Below are 21,678 nucleotides of genomic sequence, written 5' to 3'. Positions count from 1 at the left end.
AAATGCATTTTGAATGACAAGCCATGTTACGTATTTAACAAATTTGGAACCAATCCCATTGCATTTGTATTGCATTAGAATTATAATTGATTTCTTATACGGCTTTTCGATTTGCGACCAAGTTTCGTGGAACTTATCTAGGCCAGGTATCGGTGTATACGAAAATTGACATAAGGATTAGCATGCTCTGAATTCATAAAAAATATTTCTAAACTACAACCGTTACAACCTTGCACTTCATGCAGCACTGCTTGGGCAGCATAGCAAGCAGTTAACATCATGTTTAGTTAATACATCAACCATAATTATTATTTTTGACATTTGTGTGCCCAAAAGGGTTATGGAAATCTTAAGGGCAAATAAAATACAATAAATAAAAATAAATTCAGTAACATAACCGAATATCGCTAACAGTGCTTCTGCAATATCTTGTTCTGCAATAATTTACACCATTGATGTTAGCATCACTCAGAGTTAAGTAAATTGTAATCTGTAAATGTGTTTACTAATTGAATCCCGTCCATTTGACTTCCTCTAGTTTACCTTGCTCCAACTTCCAGATAGCACCATTTTTGTTGGCCTCAATGGCCTTGACAAAACTCTTAGCGGCTTGCGCAGTAGACTGGGAGGGAGTGTCCGACAGTTTCTCGGTAATGCAAGGTCCCACATCCAGCCAAGAATTGAAATTTTGGCCCAAGGTCGTCCTCGTAATACTATGATTGATCGAATAGGCTGTTACTCCAGTGACGGGCGCCAGTAACTATTCAGTGAAATGAAATTACGATCCATGGGAATGAATACCATCCTATTTACTTACCGCAAGCGAAACAGTAAAGCTGAAAACAGCTGCCTTTGAGGCGCAATAAACAGGCACTTGGCAGTTCGGATAAAAAGCAGTCACTGAGCAGATGTTGGCAATAACTCCGCCTGGACCATCATTGCGGTAGTCCCAGAAATCCATAATAGCCGTTGTGGTATTCACTGTTCCGGTGAAATTAACAGCAATAGTTTTCTCTATCTGATGGTCGTCCATTATTCCAGCTCCATTGATAAGCAAGTCAATCGTCTCATACTTTTCGAAGACTTCCTGAAGTAGTTCTTTACTCTTACTTAAAGGCACAGTAACATCATACGAATAGAACGCAACTTTCGTCTTGGGATTCAATTTTTGTAACTCTGTGATATAATCTGGCTTATCAAGTCTGTCAAAAATCAGCAGGTTCTAAACGAAAGAGTATTTAAAATTCTTTTCTGAAACTAAAGCTTATGGACACCTTTGGTCCCCTCTTGACAATCTGACGACAGGTATCCATTCCAATACCACCCAGGCCAGCAACAAAAATGATGTTCTTGCCAGCTATTGCCGCTCCGCAAGATTTGCTTTTTCTTCTCTTTGCGTGCTGAAATCGAAAGTTCTATTTGAGTACACCATCATTTGCTTACCATGTAGCAAACATAGGAAAATAGGCCATCCGAATTGTAATTCTCAATATGGAAGCATCTCATTGGTCGGACAATAATCGAACAGTAATAGCCGAAAACTTGGGAAAACGAATTTGACAGGGTGTCAAACTGAAATTGGAATCGCAGTCGCATATTTACCAGTTTGAATTTTGACTCGGAACCTTATAACATAAGTTATTTAAGATTCAAATACAACAACTGTTATTATTCGTCCCGAAATTGCCGTCTCGGAATGACAACATCGAATGTCGCTGGAATACGAGAGTGCCCAAAATTTTAAGTCTCTAAGATTCGTTTGCTCAAATAGACGGAGAGACAGAAGTGGAGTAGATGGACAGGGCTTCATTGACTAGGTCGGAGATTTTCCCAAGTTTAATGGGTTGAGAGTGTGGCAAAAAAGGTCTCCTTTTTTCTTTACGTATCAAAATCAGAATTACAGACTTACGCTCGCCACTCCCTCATGGTGGGCAGTCAACACATGACGATTGAGCCTCTCCTCATGGCAGAGGTTGTTCAAAATGTCGATCGGTTGTGGTTTGGCAAGCTGTTTGGATGACACCTTCAGTTTGTTCCTGACACTATTCCCTAAATTGGATGTTGTGGAGCTGTATCGTAAAACTCCATGCTGAAGGACAATGTGCGCGAACACTCGCAATGCGTTCATTATTTGAAAAATGTCAAATGAGAAACAAGCCGAAAAAAAATAAATAAATTTTAGAAAAAAAAAGGGAAAGTGAAAAATGTTGTTTGTATTTTTTTTGTATAAAATGCCGGACCTCAAGGGCTACTACGAACAGAATGAAATGCTAAACATATTTTAATATTTCTCTTAGGTGCTTAAGCATTGAACGCAATTTATATTTGTATATATTGGGTTAAGACTATATCTTTATCATTTCTCCATTTGTTTTATCTCGTCATCAAGATGGCTTCCAACCTTTAATAAGCAAAGTGTTGATAGAAAATACTAAGCGTTTGGCTTCTAGTCGAAGTATATTCATAACTTTATAACGTGGAAATAACTTCATGTTATTAATTGGAAAATAAAGCTATCAAAAAGTTGATATTAACTGGCAAAAAAACCTAATTCAAGCACTAGCAATAATCGGAAAGTTGGTCGATTTTGGGCGTATTTGTTTAGTGGATCAGCCCATTGCACTCATTACTCATTGCAGAGGCAGCCCCAGCGACTAGAATTCAATAATCTACATTTATTAGATCAATGCATTGCGAGCAACAACAGCAATAACATCGGGCAACCCACGATAGGCAAAATGAATAAATTGCAAGCCAAGAAAGATTGCAACCCACTCGAAAAATCAAACGAGCTGCTAGCATGGGGCCAATATAAAATAATAATCATGGCCAAAGGCCCAGGGAACAACTGGAACATGCGTAATAACTACAATAGAGGAGAAACTGTCGGGGCTTGCAACACAAATGTGGAAATTTTCAAATAAGAACCACAACGATCAAAGTAGTCCTTGCCTGCGGTCAATAGATCGTCAATTTAAATGAATTCAACAGTAATAATTGAACTTAATTTGGTGCTTCTTGTTTTGTTCATGTTATCGTTGGTTCTCCATTTAAGCTAGGTACTCAGATAATCAAAATGATTCTTGTGGTTACACAAAACCCTATTATTTCGATTGAGGAAGATAAATTGCCGCCAACCTCCGGAAAGACAAAATATTAATTTTATTAATTTATATAGATAACATTATTTTTAAAACACATAATTTTGAAAGTATTGGAAAACATGTTTATCCATCAGAAAAATTAGAAAAAAAATGAAACAAGAAAAAATTAAAAAATACATACTTTAATTTTTTGTAGGAGTTTCTTCCAATCGAAGCTCAGTTGACAAAGCTAATCTATTAATTTATTGGTTTCCCGCTTCACAAACATATTGATGTTAATTAATTGATAAGTGTAGCAGTTCATCGGCTACAATTGACTTACAATATATACAAATGTATTCTTAACCTGTGAACAAAGCTCTGACTGTGAAGAGAAATCGCAGCTGGGACTTTGGATGATCTGGATCAGTAGATGGTTTCCCTTGGGCGTGCTCCCTGACATTCCCTGATATTCATTCTGTGTGCGTTAAGAGAGCGAAGAAAGATACAAACGGGCGGCAAATTTATGGCCTCACAGTTCTCGCGCCGAAACGAGCACGGAAACGCGAACAGAATTGTGAACGGGAACGGAGCTTTTGGAGCTGTTATTGTGGTCCAACAGCCGCAATTTACGATCAGTTCATTTAGGTGGCCCATTGTCCCGTAATGTTTATGCAATGTTTTGTGATCTTATATCAAGAGCTGAAATTTGTAGACGCTGCCGCATCGCATTCGGCTTTCCTTATGGGCGTTGGGAGCATGCCACTTTCAGCCTAAGATTGTGGTCATACATATGTAATTCTTCTCTTTCTCTCTCTCTCTCTCTCTCTCTCTCTCTCTCTCTCTATCTCTCTCTCTCTCTCTCTCTTTGTGGCTTTTGCCTCCCGTTTTGTCCAAATATGTCACAGTCGAAAAAAAACGTGATTCGAACAAATTGTTATATCCTTAAAAAGCAAACAGATTTGGTAGCCCAAAATTGGCATCGTATTATGGCAGTTGAGAAGATGCTGAATCCTCCCAAAGATTCCCAGAGGGTCCATTGGGTCACACAATGGTAAAGCAAGCACTGCGCCTTCCACTATCTAAGAGGTCCCCCAGGGCATTTGAAATCAATTTGGACCCATTCATGTTTCACACGACTGCCAAAAGCAGTCTGCCTCTCAGCTAGGCTTGTTCTAGCCGTGGCTACTGCTGATGAACAGACAAGTTTTGTGACTTTGTGACTTTCGGTTTCCAGACTTCCCAATTTCACATGTTGATTGTGTATGATGAGGAGGCGATTCCTGTGTTGAATAGAATGTGTGTTACCAGGTCTGTATGCTAGCAACCCCACAACTGAATCTCAATCTAAATCCCAATCGCCTGAATGTGGCACAAACAGTAACAATTACCAATTGTTTATTTGGCTATACAACGTGTTGTTGATGTTGTTGCTGCTGCTACTGTTCCGATTGTTGCAACAGTTGTTGCTACTACTGCGCTTGATGATCGCTCGCTCGGTGGCTCGATGGCTCGATGGCTCGATGGCTCGATCGCTCTTCGTCTGTGGCCAGACGACTCTGTGAATCCATCAATTGCTCGTTATCTTGATCAGAAAGAGCTGCAAATACTTTACCACTGCGCTGTCTTCAATTTGTTTTCACGTGCCTTACTTTGGGGAAACTTTCCTTCTTCAAGTTAAACAAATTACAATTTATTTTTGTTATTCTTATTTTATGGTTTTTGTCTAATTTGATTTTAAGAACATACAAATTTATGAATCGTATGAAAAATACTTTCCTAAAGTTGCTAAAAATTAACATTTATTAATTTCAATTGAGGTTTCAACAGCATTCAATTTATTTAAATATAAATGATTCCTAACAATGCAATAATGTTTCAATTCAATATTAAGTATGTGCTAAGATACAAAACTTACAAAAGTGAGTTGAAACACAAGAGTGGAGCTTTTTATACAAATTCATCAATAAATAGCTTTTACGAACATGCTTTGAAGGTAAATATGCAATATTAAATCGCTGATTTGCCGCCGGGCACAGCGTAGGCTCGTTGGTCTAGGGGTATGATTTCCGCTTAGGGTGCGGGAGGTCCCGGGTTCAAATCCCGGACGAGCCCAAGCAATTTATGATTTTATTTTAACCAATTTTAGTTTTTATCAAAAATGAAAGCCATTTTTTTTTTTTTTTTATCAAACTATAAACAATTATTTATACTTTATTAAATTTTGTTGCACAAATAACGACTTAATTGTAAATAATATTAAATGTGTTGTTTTTCCCACTAATGTGGTATGATTAAAATTCCATCAGAAGTAAAATATTTGATTAATACCAATGGTTAACAGAACAAATATTCAGAGTTTTATTTATAAATAATTATACTGCATTTACATTTTCATATGCAAGTACATAAAAATATGTATTCTGCAAAACAATTTCGATAATAAAGACAAAAACACAACAAGTTGCATATATGTGTAAATTATGCTGATAATGCCATCTATATTAAAATAGTTGAGCAAAATGATGGTTTTTAGTTGTTCTTCGATTTGACCTAAACACTACATAAGTAAATGACACATTTAATGGACATAGAAAGTTTGGGTAAATGTTACAGATATAATAATATACGATAATAGAATAGAATAGCTGATAAATACATAAATTTGTTGTTTGCCAAAATGGAAATTCATTTTGTGCCAATAATTAATACGCTAATATGACGGACTTGTTGTTGTGAGTGCTGTTGCTGTTGTTGTTGCTGTTGTTGTTGTTGGTATTGTGATTAGGTTTTCCATTGCTCAACGTCCCTTCCAGTTAAGGGTGGAGGGGGGCGAGCAGTCGTTGTTAGTGCTTAACTCAATCTGTTGCTCTCAATCATCGTCTGTAGCGAAGAGAAGAAGTCTGCTTGCTCTGCAACATCACCAACATCATCGTTTTGCTAACCAGTTGTCTAACGATTTTCACATATTTACATGTTCGTATATTTTCCGTTCGACCTTCTCATTTGGTTTAAGTTTTTTTTTGTTTTTGTTTTTTTTGTTTCTTGTTTTTTATATGTTAAATATTTATAATAATTTATTTATTATTAGCACTAATTATTCTTTGGTTGTTCCACTGGTTCTGTTGTTGTTATTGTTCTTGGTTATCGTATTCAATTTCATGATCATTTTCAATTGATTTTTCCTTTGTTTTCGTTCATTGTTCATTGTGCTTTTTCTTGCTGAATTACATTGTCAGGGTTGTGCTGTTGCTGTATGTTTATAACGGCATCCGTTTTATAGATTCGTTTGTGACTGGAATTGGGCAGATTGTTTATTATTGGTGTTGATGTTGCTGATTCTGTTGCTGATGATGTTGGTGATGTTGTTCTTGCTGTAGCTTTGCGTAGATTCTTTCCGAACGTCGAGTTGCCCTTTAGACCTTTTATTTTGTGTAGAAATGAAAATAAAAGAAAATGCAAAAATCTTGATAAGTAAAAGGTTCGTTCGAAAGGTTTGTTTGCATTTTCCAATGATCATACATCCATGTGTGTATCTGTGTGGGTACAGTGTTAATGGAAACCAATATGTGTTAACTTATATTTAATGCCAACAGAAATGCGCATACAGACAATACACTCCACACCAAAAAAAAAAGAACAGAGGACAGATGGATAATGGGGAGAATTACGAAGTAGGATATGCAGATATATAGATATGTATATATATATATAGAGAGAGAGAGAGAGCGACAGTGAAAGAGACGCAAGTATGCTTTTAGACAGTGGAAAGAGTGTTGCTTGTTCGTCGGTGCGCAGAGCAGAGCAGAGTGACAGGAAATGTGAAATGCATTTCGTTTACCTTGGAAACATAAACGATTCTGATATATGGCAAATATATCGCTTGGCTTGTAGCACGGCTCATATTTATATTCAAGCTCATCGATTTCGATTTCGATTTCAATATTGTTGCCGGAATCAGAAGTGTTTGCGGCAGACGCGCCTGGGCAATGACTTAGCTTATGGGAAGGTATCACAAACAGGTTTTGTTCCATATTGTTGGGGACTCTCGATGCCGCTACGAGCTCTGCGTCTGGCTCTACAGTTGTTGTTGTGGTTGTCGTGGTTGTTGTTGTTGTTTTTGTTGTTGTTGTGTTTGTATCAACCATTATTTGTGGTGCGCACTTAACAGGCTTTTTTTTGGTTGTGATGTTGTGTGTTTGTGGAAGATGGTAACAAAGTGTATTAGTTTTGTTTTGTTTTGGTTTCGGTTTTTGCTCTAATTTAGTGTTAGTCACAGGTAGTGTATATAAATTCATATCTCATGATTGTAGAAGCTAAATTTGTTGGTGTCTACTTACCTCGCTATCTTGGCAGCCGGCATCCTCCTTGGAGCCTCTCGTCAGGCCCTGCACAAAGTGAACATCGCTACCAGGATCATCGGAGGCCAAATGGGCGCGAAATTGTTGATTTCTTTGGTTCGGGCGAGAGTGGAGTGGAGTGGAGATTGATATATTTGAATTATGATGTTGTACGGTGTAAATGATGTGTGTGGCACTTACCTCAGCTCCAGCTGTTGCATTTGCTGAAAATGCCTCAGCTTGCCATTGGCCAGATGCAATTTCTCCTCAAGGGCCGCATTTTCCACGCATTTTATCGAGTACTTCTCGGAAAACGAGAGAATCTCCAGTCGCAGCTCATCGAGCTCCTCTCTGCAAGTGTGAGCCATGTTAACTCATCTATCAAATACGATAATTTTGAGTACTTACTCCTTGAGGGGCTTGGCGCCATCTCCTCGCATGTGCTCGCCACGTTGCACCTGACGCAGGAACTCCGCCTTGAAGCGTGACACCTCACGTTGCACCTCGCTCTGGTGGGCCTTTCGCATGGCATCCAGGGCGGCCAATGTTGCCTAGAAGTGAAGAGAGAGCCCTTAGGATCACGCTGGAGAAAAGAAGAAGGAAATAATGAATTGTTACCTGAGTTTCTTCGGCTAACGCCGTTTCCTTCTCGGCCAACAGATGCTCAATTTCCAGCTTGTGCTTCTCCTCCATGTCGCAAATAAGCCGACGATGCGATGACTCCATGGCGCTTAGCCCCTTCTCGCAGAGTGTCTAGAATGAAGTGAGTTACATTTAGCTCAAAAGTGTATCGAATGCCACCTTCCTGACATACCCTTAGCTGTTCGATTTCCGTCTGGTATCGCTTGCGGAAACTCTGCTCATCGGCGACATTGGCGTGCTCATGGCGATAGACCTCTCGGAGGCATTCAAGTTGCTTTCCATGCTCCCTTTCGAGCAGATCGAGACGCTTCTCCATTCGCTTGCAGCGTTCATGCTGTCGTCCCAGCTCGTCGCTCAGCTCGTGGCGCTGTTGGAGCAGCTGTTGTTGCTCCTGTTCCTGGTTGGCACACTTCTCCAGCGCCAGGGCCAATTCGCTCTCGCGCTGTTCGAGCAGCTGTTCGCTGCGTTGCAAATCCGTCTCCGTTTGCTGTTGCAGGGTCGAGAGTTTCTCGACACGTTGCCGAAGCTCGCAGCACTTGTGGCACGAGTCCTGCAGGCAGGACAGCTCCATTTGCTCGCTGACCAGCACACAGGTCTCGGTTAGGGCACGCTCCAGTTGCCTGAGTCCATCCTTGCGATCATTTAAGGGCGACACCGATCGTCGACTGCGCTGTCCGGCACGCAACTGTTGCAACTGGGTGAGACTCTGCTCCATTCGCTCCTTGCTGCTAAGGAGCACATGCTCCAAACTATGCAGGCGCTGCAGCAGATGAGCAGATGAGTTCAATGGCGATGACTGGCTGCTGGAATCGCTGCTGGACTCGGTGGTGATGGTGGTGCTGATGGTGGTGCTGCTGCTCTCGGCTGGCTTGCGCTCCACAGTTTCCCGTTGCAGCTCAGTGATTTTCAGCTCCAGCTGCTCCTTGCCCTTCAAGGAGAGCGAACGTCGTCGCTCCGACTTGGCCAGCTTTTGCTTCAGCGCTCGCACCTGTCGCTCCGAGGTGCTGTACTTGATCGTCAAGTCTTGGATGCGTGCAGCCATCAATTGCAACTGCGCCCCATCCTCCATTTGGCAACGTTCCAGTTTCTGCTGCAACGCTGTCTGTATCAGCTCGAGTGCATCATATTGATTCTGAGACTGTTTGAGTTCCCGCTTCATCGCACGAATCTCATTAACAGCCTTCTCGAAGCGACTGCGCAGCTCATTGTACTCCTCGGCGAGGGAGTCCCGTTGCAGGCAGTAGGGATCAATATCGCTGATTGTCGTCAGATCGCTGAGCGAGTCCATGCGCTTCATTTTGTGACGCTGTAGATTACTGAGACTGGCCACCTGACTGTTGCCCGCCTGCAGCTCCCGCAGTCGCTTATACAAGCTTTCGTTCTCCTCAATGCCCTGGGCCAGACGATCCTCCAGTTGCTTGATCTTGCACTGACTCTCCGTTAGTTGTAGGCTCAAGCTGTGCACCAGCTCGGCTGCACTCTGCTTGGCACTGACCAGCTCTCCATTCAGCTGTTGCTGTTGTTCCTGCAGTCGGGCCGTCAGCTCCTGCTCCGTCCGCTGCAGTGTCGTGAGCAACTCGGACATGCGTGCCTCCCGCAACTTCGCCTCGGTGCGCAGCGTCTCGCATTGTTGCTTGAGCTCGGTGCGATCTGGACGCATCTCCTCGGGCACAGCCATCAGGGGCAGCTCATCGCTGGCCACACTATCCACAGTGCTGCGACGCGAACTGGGCGGCGAGCTGCGACTTCGCTTGTGCAGACTGGCCAGACTGCGATTGCGCAGGCAGCTCCTTAGCACGGGTGGCGAAGGTGACAGCGGTGAACCCCAGTCAAGGCTATCCCTCCGGCCACCCTCCGAGGCCGTGCGATACTCCTCATCCGAGGAGAAATGTGGCGCATTTGCCGGCGTGCCTGGAGCGGGTGGACTAGTGCTATGTGGGTGGGTCTGCAGCTGCGCCTTGATAAAGTCCTGCTCGATGTCGCTCTGCTTAAGGATCGATGATGGTGTCGAAGTACCCGGAGTTGTTGTTGGCGAGGAATTCTCCAGTTGCTGCTGTGGCAACCCTGCCGCACTTCGCAGCACTGCCAGCCAATTGTTCCTCGAGCTGGGCGATAGACTGGCCAGAAAAAGACGTTGCTTGTCCCACGTGATGAGCTGAAAGGCATGCTGCTTGGTAGCGTTGGGCTCTTCCACAACAGTAGATAGGCTGTTCACGTCGAGGACACCATCGAGGACGCCACGTTCCTCGCAGAGCGGATCTCTGTAGTAGAAGAGAGCCGCCCCACTCAATGTGAACCAATGCTTGCTCCACTCGCCTGTCCGATTGTCCAGCTTCATGAGCCACCCCTTTTTGGCATTCAACGACTCCTCGACACTTTTGCCTGACGGCTTGACTGTACACTTGCTGGACTTGCTGATGGATCTCAGCTCATCCGACTTGGCCATGTAGTTGGCGCACAGCTCGTCCAGATTGCAGCCACCATCGGGATCGCCACGTTCGTGCTGATAATGCTTGGCGGGCTTCAGTTGCAGCTGCATTCGATTGGCAGCTTTTCCGCTCTTTGCACTCTCCACTTGTTGTTGCTTAGGCTGTTGCTGTTGTTGTTGTTGCTGCTGTTGCTGCTGCTGCTGCTGTTGCTGTTGCTGTTGCTGCTGTTGGGACACTAGAACTGTGGGTATCTTCTTGACTATTGCGGACACAATCGCTGGCGTTGAGTTGGCCGCCAGTGGTAATGACTTTGGTCTCAGATTAACAAGCGATTGCTCGCTGGTCGCGTTTAGGGATTTGCCGGTGGATGTCAGTTGGAAATCGGTTTCATCACGCGATGTCTGGTACTGGTAATGATGTTGATGTTGATGTTGCTGTTGATGTTGCTGTTGATGTTGATTATTTAGCGCATTGTTGACAGCCGTTGACCAGCGTTTATTCTGCTGTTGACTTAGGTTTGTTATCGTGTTCGCAATGTCCTTAATTGTTTTCTCATCGCGTCGCATGTCCTCGATCAGCAGGCAGCCAGTCGGTTGGGAAACTGCAAATCGGCGAAAAATGCAATGGATTATTAAAATATATTTAATTATTTCCATAAAAACTATAGCTATAAAACTATTCCATATAATTATAGCTATAAGTCAGACTTAAATTTGAAAAGATTCAAATTAAGAGTGCCCCGCCAAAGTTGCAGAATATATTAGAGTAGAGGTTTTAAAATTCGCATCTCCTTCTTCTTAATATGGCTAAGAAGTTCTCTGATTCTCGGATAGGTTCTTAATTTATCGTTTTTATTGTTGGCAATAATACGTTTGTCCTTCACATTTGGCAAGCGATTTCATTAAGTGCACTGATATACGAGAGTCTATTGGCCATAAGCTAACCATATCAATGCCATTGAGTGAAATTGGTATTAGCCATGCTTGCTAGCGGATTCCATATTCTCTGGAAATGTTTATGCCATCCACAAAGCCATAAAATGTGGCACGGTAAGTTATTTGTGTGCAAATATAATAAAATTATTAAAACGAGTTGAACGGTAAGAGGATCCTCTCGAAGAGATGCGTGATAAGGCGAACAAGTTCTCGGACAGCCACAGTAAAAAAAGAAAAAATGGAATCGTTGAGGGAGTGAGCGAGATGGGTAGTGCCATAATTTTATTAACACCCAAACGAGTCCCGGGATCCATTGGGGGAAACGTCAGCGGCAACGCGGCTAAAGTTGTCCCATAAATATATATGATTACAAAATATATATTTAGACGTGCCCTTGTCCACAGGTCCCCACGGCGGAGACCTGTTTAGGTTTATTATGATTATGATACGAATTTCCGACTCTGTCTGGCCATTAAAAACCCACCGAGTCTGCGTTTGAGTGCGCATCAATTCGGTCAGTCGAACAGGTTGATCTCTTGGGCCAACTTTTTGGCCAATCGAATTCGCTGCATTTATCTTGATTATTGAGTTGTTGCCTCGCCAGTGTAAAAAAAGCTACAAGAAGAAAACTGCATACTCTTATATTATCAATTTTGAAATGAAAACGACTTTATCTTGTGTTCGGTCTCAGATCATTTTTTGAAAATATTTCACGCCTAAGCAGATATTCTGAAAATCAATAAAATTGCTAATGATTTAACTTCTTTTTTTTTAAGAAAATGTGTTCAATGCGATTCGGATTTCATGCCAATATTGGAATACCCCTTGCAAGAGTATACAAACAAAAATAAATACAAAAGAAAGACTTCTTGCTCTGTGAACTCCTTGCAGCGTCAGAGTTGGATCATGTTGCCGACAAGGCGACGGTTGACTTTGGCTGAATGACTAACTCAGCAAGCAGGTTCAAGGTTACTGTGCTAAATGGTGGGGTATGCCTTTAATTGGCCGACTTGTCGGTCCTACTTAGTTGCTAAAGGCGAACGAAGACGGCCACGACGACGTCGTCGTTGATTACGCTAAGCCCGAAAAGCTGGGGGACTAGGCAAGTATGTATGTAGTGTAGTGTGTCCACAATGGAATTTATAAAACTTATGATATTATACATACTGGCAGGCAGCACCACGAGCAGAGTCGTGGAGATAGAGATAGACAGACAGCAAAATCTGTGAACCATTACCAGACTAAATATAACTTCTTTTATTTGCTATGTTAATTATTATATCTTCACATGTTTTCTTTATAATTATTTCACTACTTTTTATGAACTAATAAGCAGTTTGGGTTATCTGAAATGTTGACTAGGGCATCTTGAGTGCGATTCGTGTACACAAATGTAATCCTGCTGCTTACTCAGCAAGTTATTTTTATTTTTATTTTATTATTGCCCTAATGTGGTTTTTCCATTTAATTTATAGATTTTAGATAACAATGCTAGGAGATTAAAATTGTAATTTGTTACGCAATTTATATAAATGTTTATATTTCTGAATGGTTTGGATGTTGAAATAAATGTATATAAAATATTGAAATAATCACGGTCTTTTTTTTTTGTTCCAGGTTTGCCGTAATAAAGTAATGGCAATATTTATATATTTTTTAATTAAACACATTTGATTAATTAGTGCAGCCATTTAGTTACTCTGAACAATCCACTCAATAATGGATTCCTGTTACTAAGAGTTAAGAGTAAACTGGAAGCAGCACCGCCTTGGTGTAATAAATAATCAAATTGCAAGTTCATTTGGGCAATGAAACTGAAAATTGCCTTCTCGCAATATGAATGTCTGCGCTTACTCCTACTTCCCATCTTTCCTGCTTGCCCTCGTTGCACGTCCAGCTCATAGTGCAGCCTATGTTGACAGCCTTGGGCACCCCTCACACGATGACTTTGAATAATTTCTAACTGAGGGAACCTTGCATAAATTCAGCCTGGCTTCTTGGCCAGTAAACGAACTCGTTACACTTATGAATATTGATTGGTTATTGGTGGCCCCCGTCTGCAGTCACTCGCATCGTTATCTATCTGGGTGCATATGTACATATCTGTGTGTGTGTGTGTGTATCCGCCCCTTTGAATTCCACGAACCACAAACATACATACATACATACATACATGCACATATGTATACATTGAGCTGTCCCTGTCATTTTGCATTTGGTGCACCACACAAATAGGAGCTCCACTTATATGTCGGCCTGCATACTGTTTATTAATTATGGCATTATGGCATGAAGTGAACATATTTCTTTTATTCCAAATTAACAATTAATTATTGTTGCTTTCACGATGCTCGATCAGTTTTAGATTTTTATTATCTGCATCACACTAGCTTTTGGCTTAAACCGTTGACCACACTTGAGTTGGCTAAGACGCAGTTTACGATAAATTAGTGGCCTACAATGTGCTAACAATTTTTATAGAAACTAATTTAAGTTATAATTTTCCAGTTGGACATTAATACAACCTTTAAAGTTGCTGCTTTGCTTGCCCAGTCTCGGTAAACGTATTCTGTCGTTGGCCCATTCTTTGAATGCATCAAGCCAAGATTTATTTGCACTGTAAACTGTAATTATTCAGTTTGCGGCAACTGCCATTTACAAGTTCCCCCACGTACTCCAACAACAACAGCCAACGTGTCCGTTTCTTTGTTCAGGTCTATGTCCAGAGGGGACTATCAAGTGCCGGACTTGTCTTGCCACTAGCCCTAGCAAAAACCAAAAAAAAAAAAAAAAGACAAAGAAAAACCTAAAAAAAAAGGCAGACAAATTCAGTGTTTGCTGCCTAATTTTGCTGTGCCGCCGGGGCTATTAGGTGAATAGGTATACAGTTTACAATCCTTGTCGTTGTGCATTTTAATAGCTTTTGCCGAGCCAAGCTCTTTCATTCAGAAAGTTTCTGGTGGAGCCAGTAAATTGCCTCATTTGGTGCACACTTTTGTTTTTTGATGTAACGTAATTTGTTTGTGCCAGCTTAACCCAAACCTATTGCACCTTACCCCAATCAAAACAGGGATTTGGCAGGTGTGACTGCTGACTGATTATATGTATGGAGAAACATCTGAAATGCGATAATTTATTGCAGTGTTCACAAACACGACAATAAATTTTTAACACAATCTTAATCCAAATCTTGTCCATCAGAATGATTTCTATGTTGGCTTCACTTGGCTAGCTTGCTTACTCATTTTCACATTTGTCTGGCAGTTTATCAACCACTGAAATATTGACATTCGATGTTTTCGCCAAGTCTTGAATTGTGCAGACTTTTGCGAAGTGGGAAAGAGCAGTAACCTAAGCAAAAGATACAAAGTCAGCATCTATGTGTGTGTCTTTTTGGGCCAACAACTCGCTACAACAGCAACAACAACAACAGCAACAACAGCAACAACAAAAACAAGAAAAGCAGCAGAAGAATGATGTAGATACACTATAATTTAAGCGTGAATATCATTTTTCCATGAACAAGTATCCTGCAGCAATGTATGTGAGAACATTCACAGTAACTGCAATTACCAGACTGAGCCCCAGCCCTAGTCCCAGCCCCAGTTCAGAATTCAGAATTCAGAACTCGGCTCAGAGAGTTAGCTCTAACCTAAGCAAGGGCACGGGGCCATTTGGGGCATTGTGTGTGTGTGTCTGCTGCATCTAAAGAAAATTTATGAAGCCTACCATTAAGTAGGAAGCTGGGTAAAAGATGCGCTGCACGTTTGTGCCTTGAGTTGTTGTTACTGTGTGAATTCAAGGTTAATTTCGAAGCTGGGTCTTTAACTAGCTGCACGCACCGTCTGCAAACCAATCCACCTCCCCCGCGCTCCTCTTCATCTACACCCTACGACGCCCTACGCAACCGTCGCGACGCGTCGCCTCCCTCATGCCACCCAGCCAAGCAGGGAATCTGTCTGGGCTGTGCCTGATAATTTTGATTGCTGCAAGCCATAAATGATCATAAAAATTAAAGCAGCTGGTACAAAGAGGGCAGTGAAAAATGAAACAAGCCCAATCTAGTTTCGGCACGCCGAATACTACATACTCTTTTAGAAGCGCATTACAACTGGCCACGCCCTTTAATTCATATACTTAAGATCTGCCGCAAATTTTCCTATTGATGTATGTTGTTAATAGTAGCTGATAATATACAGAGAGATAAGCGGAAGAGCGTTTTGCTGATAGAGAACACGATGTGCCGCCCTATAATGTGTTCCACACTTCATTCACAAACTTCATAGCTATTATTCTCTCCGCTAGGGTAAACAAACAACAAACAAAAAGTAAAAGTAACTTTATCATCATTATAATACATATGTATACTACTGTATGTGTGCTAATGATTAGCGTGTGTGTGTGTCAAAGACATGGGTAAAATACTTCTAACTGCTAGTAGTTATTAATGTCTAGTTAATTAGGCATTCTTGAGCAACTGTTCGGTGATTGCAATATTGCTTTGAAGTTTAATCATTTTATATTCATGTTAGTGTGAGACTGTCTATATAAAATTATATAAGTCTATCAGAATTTAATTAATTAACGCCTTATCAGCTTCAGCAGAATCACAAAGTTGCGATTACGGTTACGGTAAGAGCTGTTAAGTCGTTCTGAAAGCCAAGGTCATTAAAAATATGCTGTTTTTGAACGCAGTTTTGAAGCCACTTTACAATTCTCCAAGCACAAATATATATTTTATGATCTAATATGGCACTCCACTTATTTGGCATCTAGTAAAACTTACCCCGATTTGTGATCTCGTTGCCAGCATTACGATTGTTCTCATCCTGTCCCCCATGGCAACTTGATGAAGACGAGACTTTTATCTTCCGTGACGTGGACACTTGCTGCTGCTGCTGATGGTCATCTTCCTCTTCCTCATCCTCACCAGTCTCGACGCCGTCGTCCTCATCATCGTTGGCGGTTGCGGTGACTGTCAAACTAACCGTATTCGTCGAGCTGGAATCATCGAGATTACCCAGCAGATTGCCAGCCGACTGCGAGGACGTGAGCGTGTCCTTGTGATATGAGCTATGGCGATTTCCCAACTTAATTGCCATGTCCACATTGGAGGACTGCCGCAGACAGCTGATCTGGCCACCTGGAAGTGTGGTACTGCGCTTGTGCCGACCCTTGGACTTGGGGAACGCAGTCAATATGTTCAGCCACCACTGCGACTCATCCGGACTGATGCCCTTGACGAAGGTGACACGCTCCGGCGCAGTTATGGCAATGGAGTTTGTATGGCCGGTCGCTTCTTCGGCACTGCTCACTTCAAGTACTTTGGTCATATCAATGCAGGCCTGTGGCACCGTCTCGGGCTGCAAAATGTACAGATGAAGATCTTATAGAAATACTTGTTTATACTGACTGTTGTCTTGAAATGTAATTTCTATGCTCTTAGTCACACACTCAAATTAATTCTTACAGCGCAAAGAGACTTACATAATCATCCACTGAATAAGTCAGTTCACCATCATCGTAGAGTACAAACCATCGTCTTTGCCAACGCTGAAAATATAAAAGAAAACTAAATATTACTATTTATCTTAAGCAATTTTTATGTGGGAGAAGAAAAGCGAATCGTTCATCTTTGATTTACGGAAAAAGAAAAACTAAATTAATTTATTGCCATCAGCAGTATCCGTAAATTGTTTAGAACCGCTCAATTGCGGTCGACACTACTCACACAAGGTTAAGTTAAGTTATCCAACAATTTACAATTTCGTTGTGGTAGTGCCTTCAAAGGGTCCAATGGCAATAGCAAAGCGGCATTACTTTATTGGTTTCCAAGTTCAGGGGCTTGGGCATATATGTACGAGTATATATAAATATATGCACATATATATAAATATAAATATTTATGTACGTATTTATTTGCATGTCAGACATTTGCGATGGCTCGTCCTTTGTCGGATCATTACCATTTTGGTCTACCTACGAAAGGTGGTGAAGGTAAATTATTGCCTTTGGTTGTGTGCCGCACCGCCCCCATAGAAGAAATCATAATTCTTTCGGTTTTCTGCTGCCGTCATTGCTGTAAAAATTACCAGCCAATGCCTTTGCTGGTTTTGATTGTTATTGTTGTCGCAGTTGAATACAGAAAATCATAACAAATGCAAGGCTCCAGCAACAACAACAACAACAACAACAACAAGAACAAGAACAACATTATACACAGTCTACACGTATTCGCGATACTCGCTCTGGCTGCGGTGATATTTATGGTGCTAAAGATATTTATGCAAATTGCTAAAAGTCAAAGCAAATTAAGCCCAAGCTTCAAGAAGATGACGTTGAAATGTTGCATCGTTGTCCAAGCCTCCACAGTTTACTCCACTTTTATTGCACACCTCGCTTCCTCTCCCATCAACTTACAACAATAACTATTGTAATATGTATAGGTTGCTGTGCATGTATTGTGAGAGAGTGAGGTGTGTCAAGTGTCGAGTGTGTGTGAGCTGCCACGTTTTCAAAATCAAATTGAAACTTAATTTTCACCTGAATGCACTTTTATAGAGCACAAAACAGAAATTAGGAATTACAATTACAATTACAATTGCAATTACAATTACAATTACAATTACAATTACAATTACAATTACAATTACAATTACAATTACAATTACAATTACAAGTACAATATAAATCGGCTCATATTTTTGTAGTTTCTTGATCAAGCTAATTTAATATAATTAGAATTTTCGAATTTATAGATTAATAAATTGGACTTTGTTTGTTGTTGTTAAATAGCTGTAATGTAATCTATTGATAATTATAAAACATTGTTAAGGGCTGCTAAGCAAACATTTTAAGAACCCTAACTTGTAGTCGGATTAAGAAGCGTGGCGACTTTTATAATAGATTGACTACAAAGTGTGTTTTATTTCTAGTTTCGCTGACAATCAAATTCAATATGTGTAGCAATAGCGCAGAATAGGTCAGTAATTGTCTGCCGCCTCGCTCTCACGTCACAATTCATGGTGATTATGTATAATCAGCAACTCGTCTGATTGCGGTTAAGAAGCGACGTATTCCTAACAAGAGTGATAACCCGGACTGGTGTGAGATGTCTGATATCAGGCCATATTGGCGTCAGACGTCAGAGGTATTTTGTGGTATATTGTATATAAGTCAGGTTCTGCTAATTATTTCATAAATGAAATGCATTTATTCTTATTCTACTTGAATCATTTTTTATACCTATATTAATATTATATTTATATTGTCTATGTTTTTTATAGTAACAACGTAGAATCATATATTATGATTACTCTTTCACTTCCTGCTCTAGTCAAGACACTTGTCAAAACTCAGTTGAATAATCTGAATGAATTCTTAATGTATATAAATTACATAACTTGTATCAATATGGTATACTACCTAGTGAAAAATGTACGTAAATTCCATATACTTGTAATACCACTCCACCACTTCTCACATTCTCTGCGTCAGTCAATTTGAATAATAATGCAAATAATGCAATCTGCGAACATAACAACAGCAACAACAACAATATAAGCCGAGTAATATTGCTTTGACATTCAGTGAAGGTCGGGGCTTCAAGTGTGTTCCGCTCTCTGCAGCTCAGTTTCATCTCTATCTTATTAATGATCTCCCCTATTTGTTGTGCTATATACAAAGTAGTGGTTTACATCTCTTAAGCATTCACGATTTCAACATCGACTCGTGTGTGTAAGTATAAAAGGTGTTAGTCGCATTGAGAACACTGATTATTGCCACAGCAGTCGACGCACGCAGATCGGACCAGTTACAATATTTTCAAAAAGTAAGTGCAGTTCAGACAGTCCAAACCAGAACTGGCGCGTCGCGGCACATAAAATTAATCTGAATTTTCTGGCAAAAGTTTCCACGCGCAAAGGCTGATAAACAAATAAATAAAAGATTAAAATAAGCAAAATATACACACGTACATAAACATTGGAACATACAAATACATAAATTAATAAAAAAAAAAAAAAAATAATGTCTGTTGGTGCATGTACATCCAAGAATATCTGTTCCAGGTTTTATTATTTGTTTGGTGATATGACCTTCAATATGTTTAATAATGCTGGACAAAATTAGAATACCCCAATAGAAGAGCATATAAAAAATACAAATTAAGCAAGTAGAATGAGAAGAGCCGGCAATATTTGACTGCAATAACCAAAACAACAAATCAAAACAAAAAAAGTCAAGACCACGCGCAGTGCTGATGATCGCCAACATTACTGATAAACAGCTGCGAGGAAATACTCAAACTTAGCAGACTGTTCGCCTATAAATAGAAGGTATCAACCGGCCAAACTCATATAGTGTTTTGAATTCTCTGTCTGAACAGGTGAACAGAGTTGAGGGTATCACTGAAAAAATGGTTATCGCTAACAGTAACATCATCTTTGTCGCTGGTCTGGGTGGCATTGGCCTGGACACCAGTCGCGAGATTGTCAAGAGTGGCCCCAAGGTAGGTTACAGCCTGTCAATCTCAGGAAAAAGTATGGAAGAATAAAATAAAATTATTATTATTATTAATTTTTGGTTTTTTGTTTTTTCGTTTAGAACCTGGTGGTGCTTGATCGCGTTGACAACCCCGCTGCCATTGCCGAGTTGAAAGCCCTTAATCCCAAGGTGACCATTACATTCTATCCCTATGATGTAACCGTGCCGTTGGCTGAAACCAAAAAGCTATTGAAGACAATCTTCGACAAGCTGAAGACAGTTGATCTGCTCATCAATGGCGCTGGTATCCTGGACGATAATCAGATTGAGCGCACAATTGCGGTGAATTTTACAGGTACAGTGAACACCACAACTGCGATCTTGGATTTCTGGGACAAGCGTAAGGGCGGCCCAGGTGGTGTTGTTGCCAACATTTGCTCAGTAACTGGATTCAACTCCATCTATCAGGTGCCCGTTTACTCTGCCTCAAAAGCGGCTGCTCTAAGCTTCACCACTTCCATTGCGGTAAGTAAATATACATATATATATATATATATACTTGTACTTCATCAGGTGACTACCTATTGAATCTCAACAGAAATTGGCGCATATTACTGGCGTTACGGCATACTCCATCAACCCGGGCATTACCAAGACTGTTCTGGTGCATAAATTCAACTCCTGGCTCGGTGTTGAGCCACGCGTTGCCGAGCTACTGCTTGAGCATCCCACACAGACAACACTGCAGTGCGCACAGAACTTTGTGAAGGCCATTGAGGCCAACCAGAATGGTGCTATCTGGAAACTGGATCTTGGCCGTCTGGATGCAATCGAATGGACCAAGCACTGGGACTCAGGCATCTAAACTGTGCATGAAATCCGTACAAGGAGTGAAACTGCATTTAACATACCATTGTCAAAATTTGATAAGAAGTATATATTCATTCAAATCACCGTTATGTACGAAAGCATAAATTCCTTTCTTCTGTTTATAATTAAACTAACACAACAAAAAAGTGGCACGTACGGGCAAACATTAATAAATCTGAATTTTCTGTCAAAACTTTCCCGAGCAAAGGCTGATAAATAAATAAACATTTAAGCATACAAATTTGCAAAATAATAAAAATCTTTTCATCTAATAGTGGCAACTAATGTCTGTATGTGTATTTGCATCCAAGAATATCTATTCCAGGTTTTATTATTAGATTGGTGATATGACCTTCAATATGTTTAATAAATTAGAATACCCCAATAGGAGAGTATATAAATAATATAAATATGTATGTATGCATCTAAATTAAGCAAGTATAATGAGAAGAGCCGGCAATATTTGACTGGAGTAGCCAAACCAACACGTTAAAAGAAAAAAAAACAAATACCACGAGCAGTGCTGATGATCACCAACGTTAGTGATAAACAGCAGCGAGTAAATACGCAATACCTTCTAAAAATAGAAGGTATCAGCAGGCCAAACTCATATAGTGTTTTGAATTCTCTGTCCGAACAGGTGAACAGAGTTGAATGCATCACTGAAACTATATTTCAAGTCATACATTTTAAATAAAAGTATAATTAAAGTAGTATATAGTAAATAGTATATTGAAATTTAGCATATTTCATGGTATTTAAAAAAGAAGACACGGTTATATTAGACTCTCAAGATTACATACCCTTGTATATGGAGGATAATATGTTAACATTTAAGTTTTGGTTCGGCTTGCGTTTTCTGTTTAACGCCTGGCTGTAGTCGTAAAATTCGACA

At 40.5% G+C, this 21,678-nt stretch overlaps 3 protein-coding genes and 1 non-coding gene across 6 annotated transcripts in view; 2 read left to right on the top strand and 2 right to left on the bottom strand.

Annotated features, from left to right (window-relative positions):
* Positions 1–282: 282 nt before the first annotated feature.
* LOC6567074 (alcohol dehydrogenase) lies at positions 283–2,160 on the bottom strand. Its single transcript, XM_001993475.2, has 4 exons — positions 1,910–2,160; positions 1,275–1,400; positions 818–1,222; positions 283–760 (listed from the first exon to the last, which is right to left on the bottom strand). The coding sequence occupies exons 1-4, from the start codon at positions 2,126–2,128 to the stop codon at positions 506–508; spliced, it is 1,005 nt and encodes a 334-aa protein (XP_001993511.2). The 5' UTR covers positions 2,129–2,160; the 3' UTR covers positions 283–505.
* Positions 2,161–5,126: 2,966 nt separating this feature from the next.
* On the top strand, positions 5,127–5,198 carry Trnap-agg. Its single transcript has one exon. It is a non-coding gene; the product is annotated as a tRNA-Pro (tRNA).
* Positions 5,199–5,532: 334 nt separating this feature from the next.
* LOC6567071 (protein outspread) overlaps positions 5,533–21,678 on the bottom strand; it is an 81,179-nt gene continuing 65,033 nt past the window's right edge. For 2 of the 3 annotated variants that reach the window (XM_032739362.2, XM_032739363.2), the window contains 9 exons: positions 16,917–16,982; positions 16,216–16,792; positions 8,238–11,095; positions 8,042–8,176; positions 7,832–7,974; positions 7,625–7,774; positions 7,424–7,535; positions 6,925–7,255; positions 5,533–6,505 (listed from right to left, as the gene is read on the bottom strand). In XM_032739362.2, the coding sequence (XP_032595253.1) occupies positions 6,288–6,505; positions 6,925–7,255; positions 7,424–7,535; positions 7,625–7,774; positions 7,832–7,974; positions 8,042–8,176; positions 8,238–11,095; positions 16,216–16,792; positions 16,917–16,982 (4,590 nt within the window). In that variant the 3' untranslated portion in view covers positions 5,533–6,287. The remainder of the gene's footprint in view (positions 6,506–6,924; positions 7,256–7,423; positions 7,536–7,624; positions 7,775–7,831; positions 7,975–8,041; positions 8,177–8,237; positions 11,096–16,215; positions 16,793–16,916; positions 16,983–21,678) is intronic. The other variant, XM_032739364.2, reaches the window with a different exon arrangement.
* Positions 19,023–20,953, top strand: LOC6567072 (alcohol dehydrogenase). Its single transcript, XM_001993474.3, has 4 exons — positions 19,023–19,260; positions 19,816–19,938; positions 20,034–20,438; positions 20,512–20,953. The coding sequence occupies exons 2-4, from the start codon at positions 19,846–19,848 to the stop codon at positions 20,776–20,778; spliced, it is 765 nt and encodes a 254-aa protein (XP_001993510.1). The 5' UTR covers positions 19,023–19,260; positions 19,816–19,845; the 3' UTR covers positions 20,779–20,953.

This window comes from Drosophila grimshawi, unplaced genomic scaffold (assembly GCF_018153295.1).
Source record: "Drosophila grimshawi isolate 15287-2541.00 unplaced genomic scaffold, ASM1815329v1 contig_1377, whole genome shotgun sequence".
In the NCBI taxonomy this organism is placed as follows: domain Eukaryota; kingdom Metazoa; phylum Arthropoda; class Insecta; order Diptera; family Drosophilidae; genus Drosophila; species Drosophila grimshawi.
The sequence above is the reverse complement of the archived record's forward strand: the minus strand, read 5'-3'. Positions and strand labels throughout refer to the sequence as shown.

Coding starts and splice junctions, on each gene's coding strand:
- LOC6567072 (XM_001993474.3), top strand. CDS start 19,846: ATGGTTATCGCTAACAGTAACATCATCTTTGTCGCTGGTCTGGGTGGC. Junction 19,939..20,033: donor TTGTCAAGAGTGGCCCCAAG/GTAGGTTACAGC, acceptor TTTTTCGTTTAG/AACCTGGTGGTGCTTGATCG. Junction 20,439..20,511: donor GCTTCACCACTTCCATTGCG/GTAAGTAAATAT, acceptor GAATCTCAACAG/AAATTGGCGCATATTACTGG.
- LOC6567074 (XM_001993475.2), bottom strand. CDS start 2,128: ATGAACGCATTGCGAGTGTTCGCGCACATTGTCCTTCAGCATGGAGTT. Junction 1,401..1,909: donor ACCATGAGGGAGTGGCGAGC/GTAAGTCTGTAA, acceptor TTTCGATTTCAG/CACGCAAAGAGAAGAAAAAG. Junction 1,223..1,274: donor TTGTCAAGAGGGGACCAAAG/GTGTCCATAAGC, acceptor TCTTTCGTTTAG/AACCTGCTGATTTTTGACAG.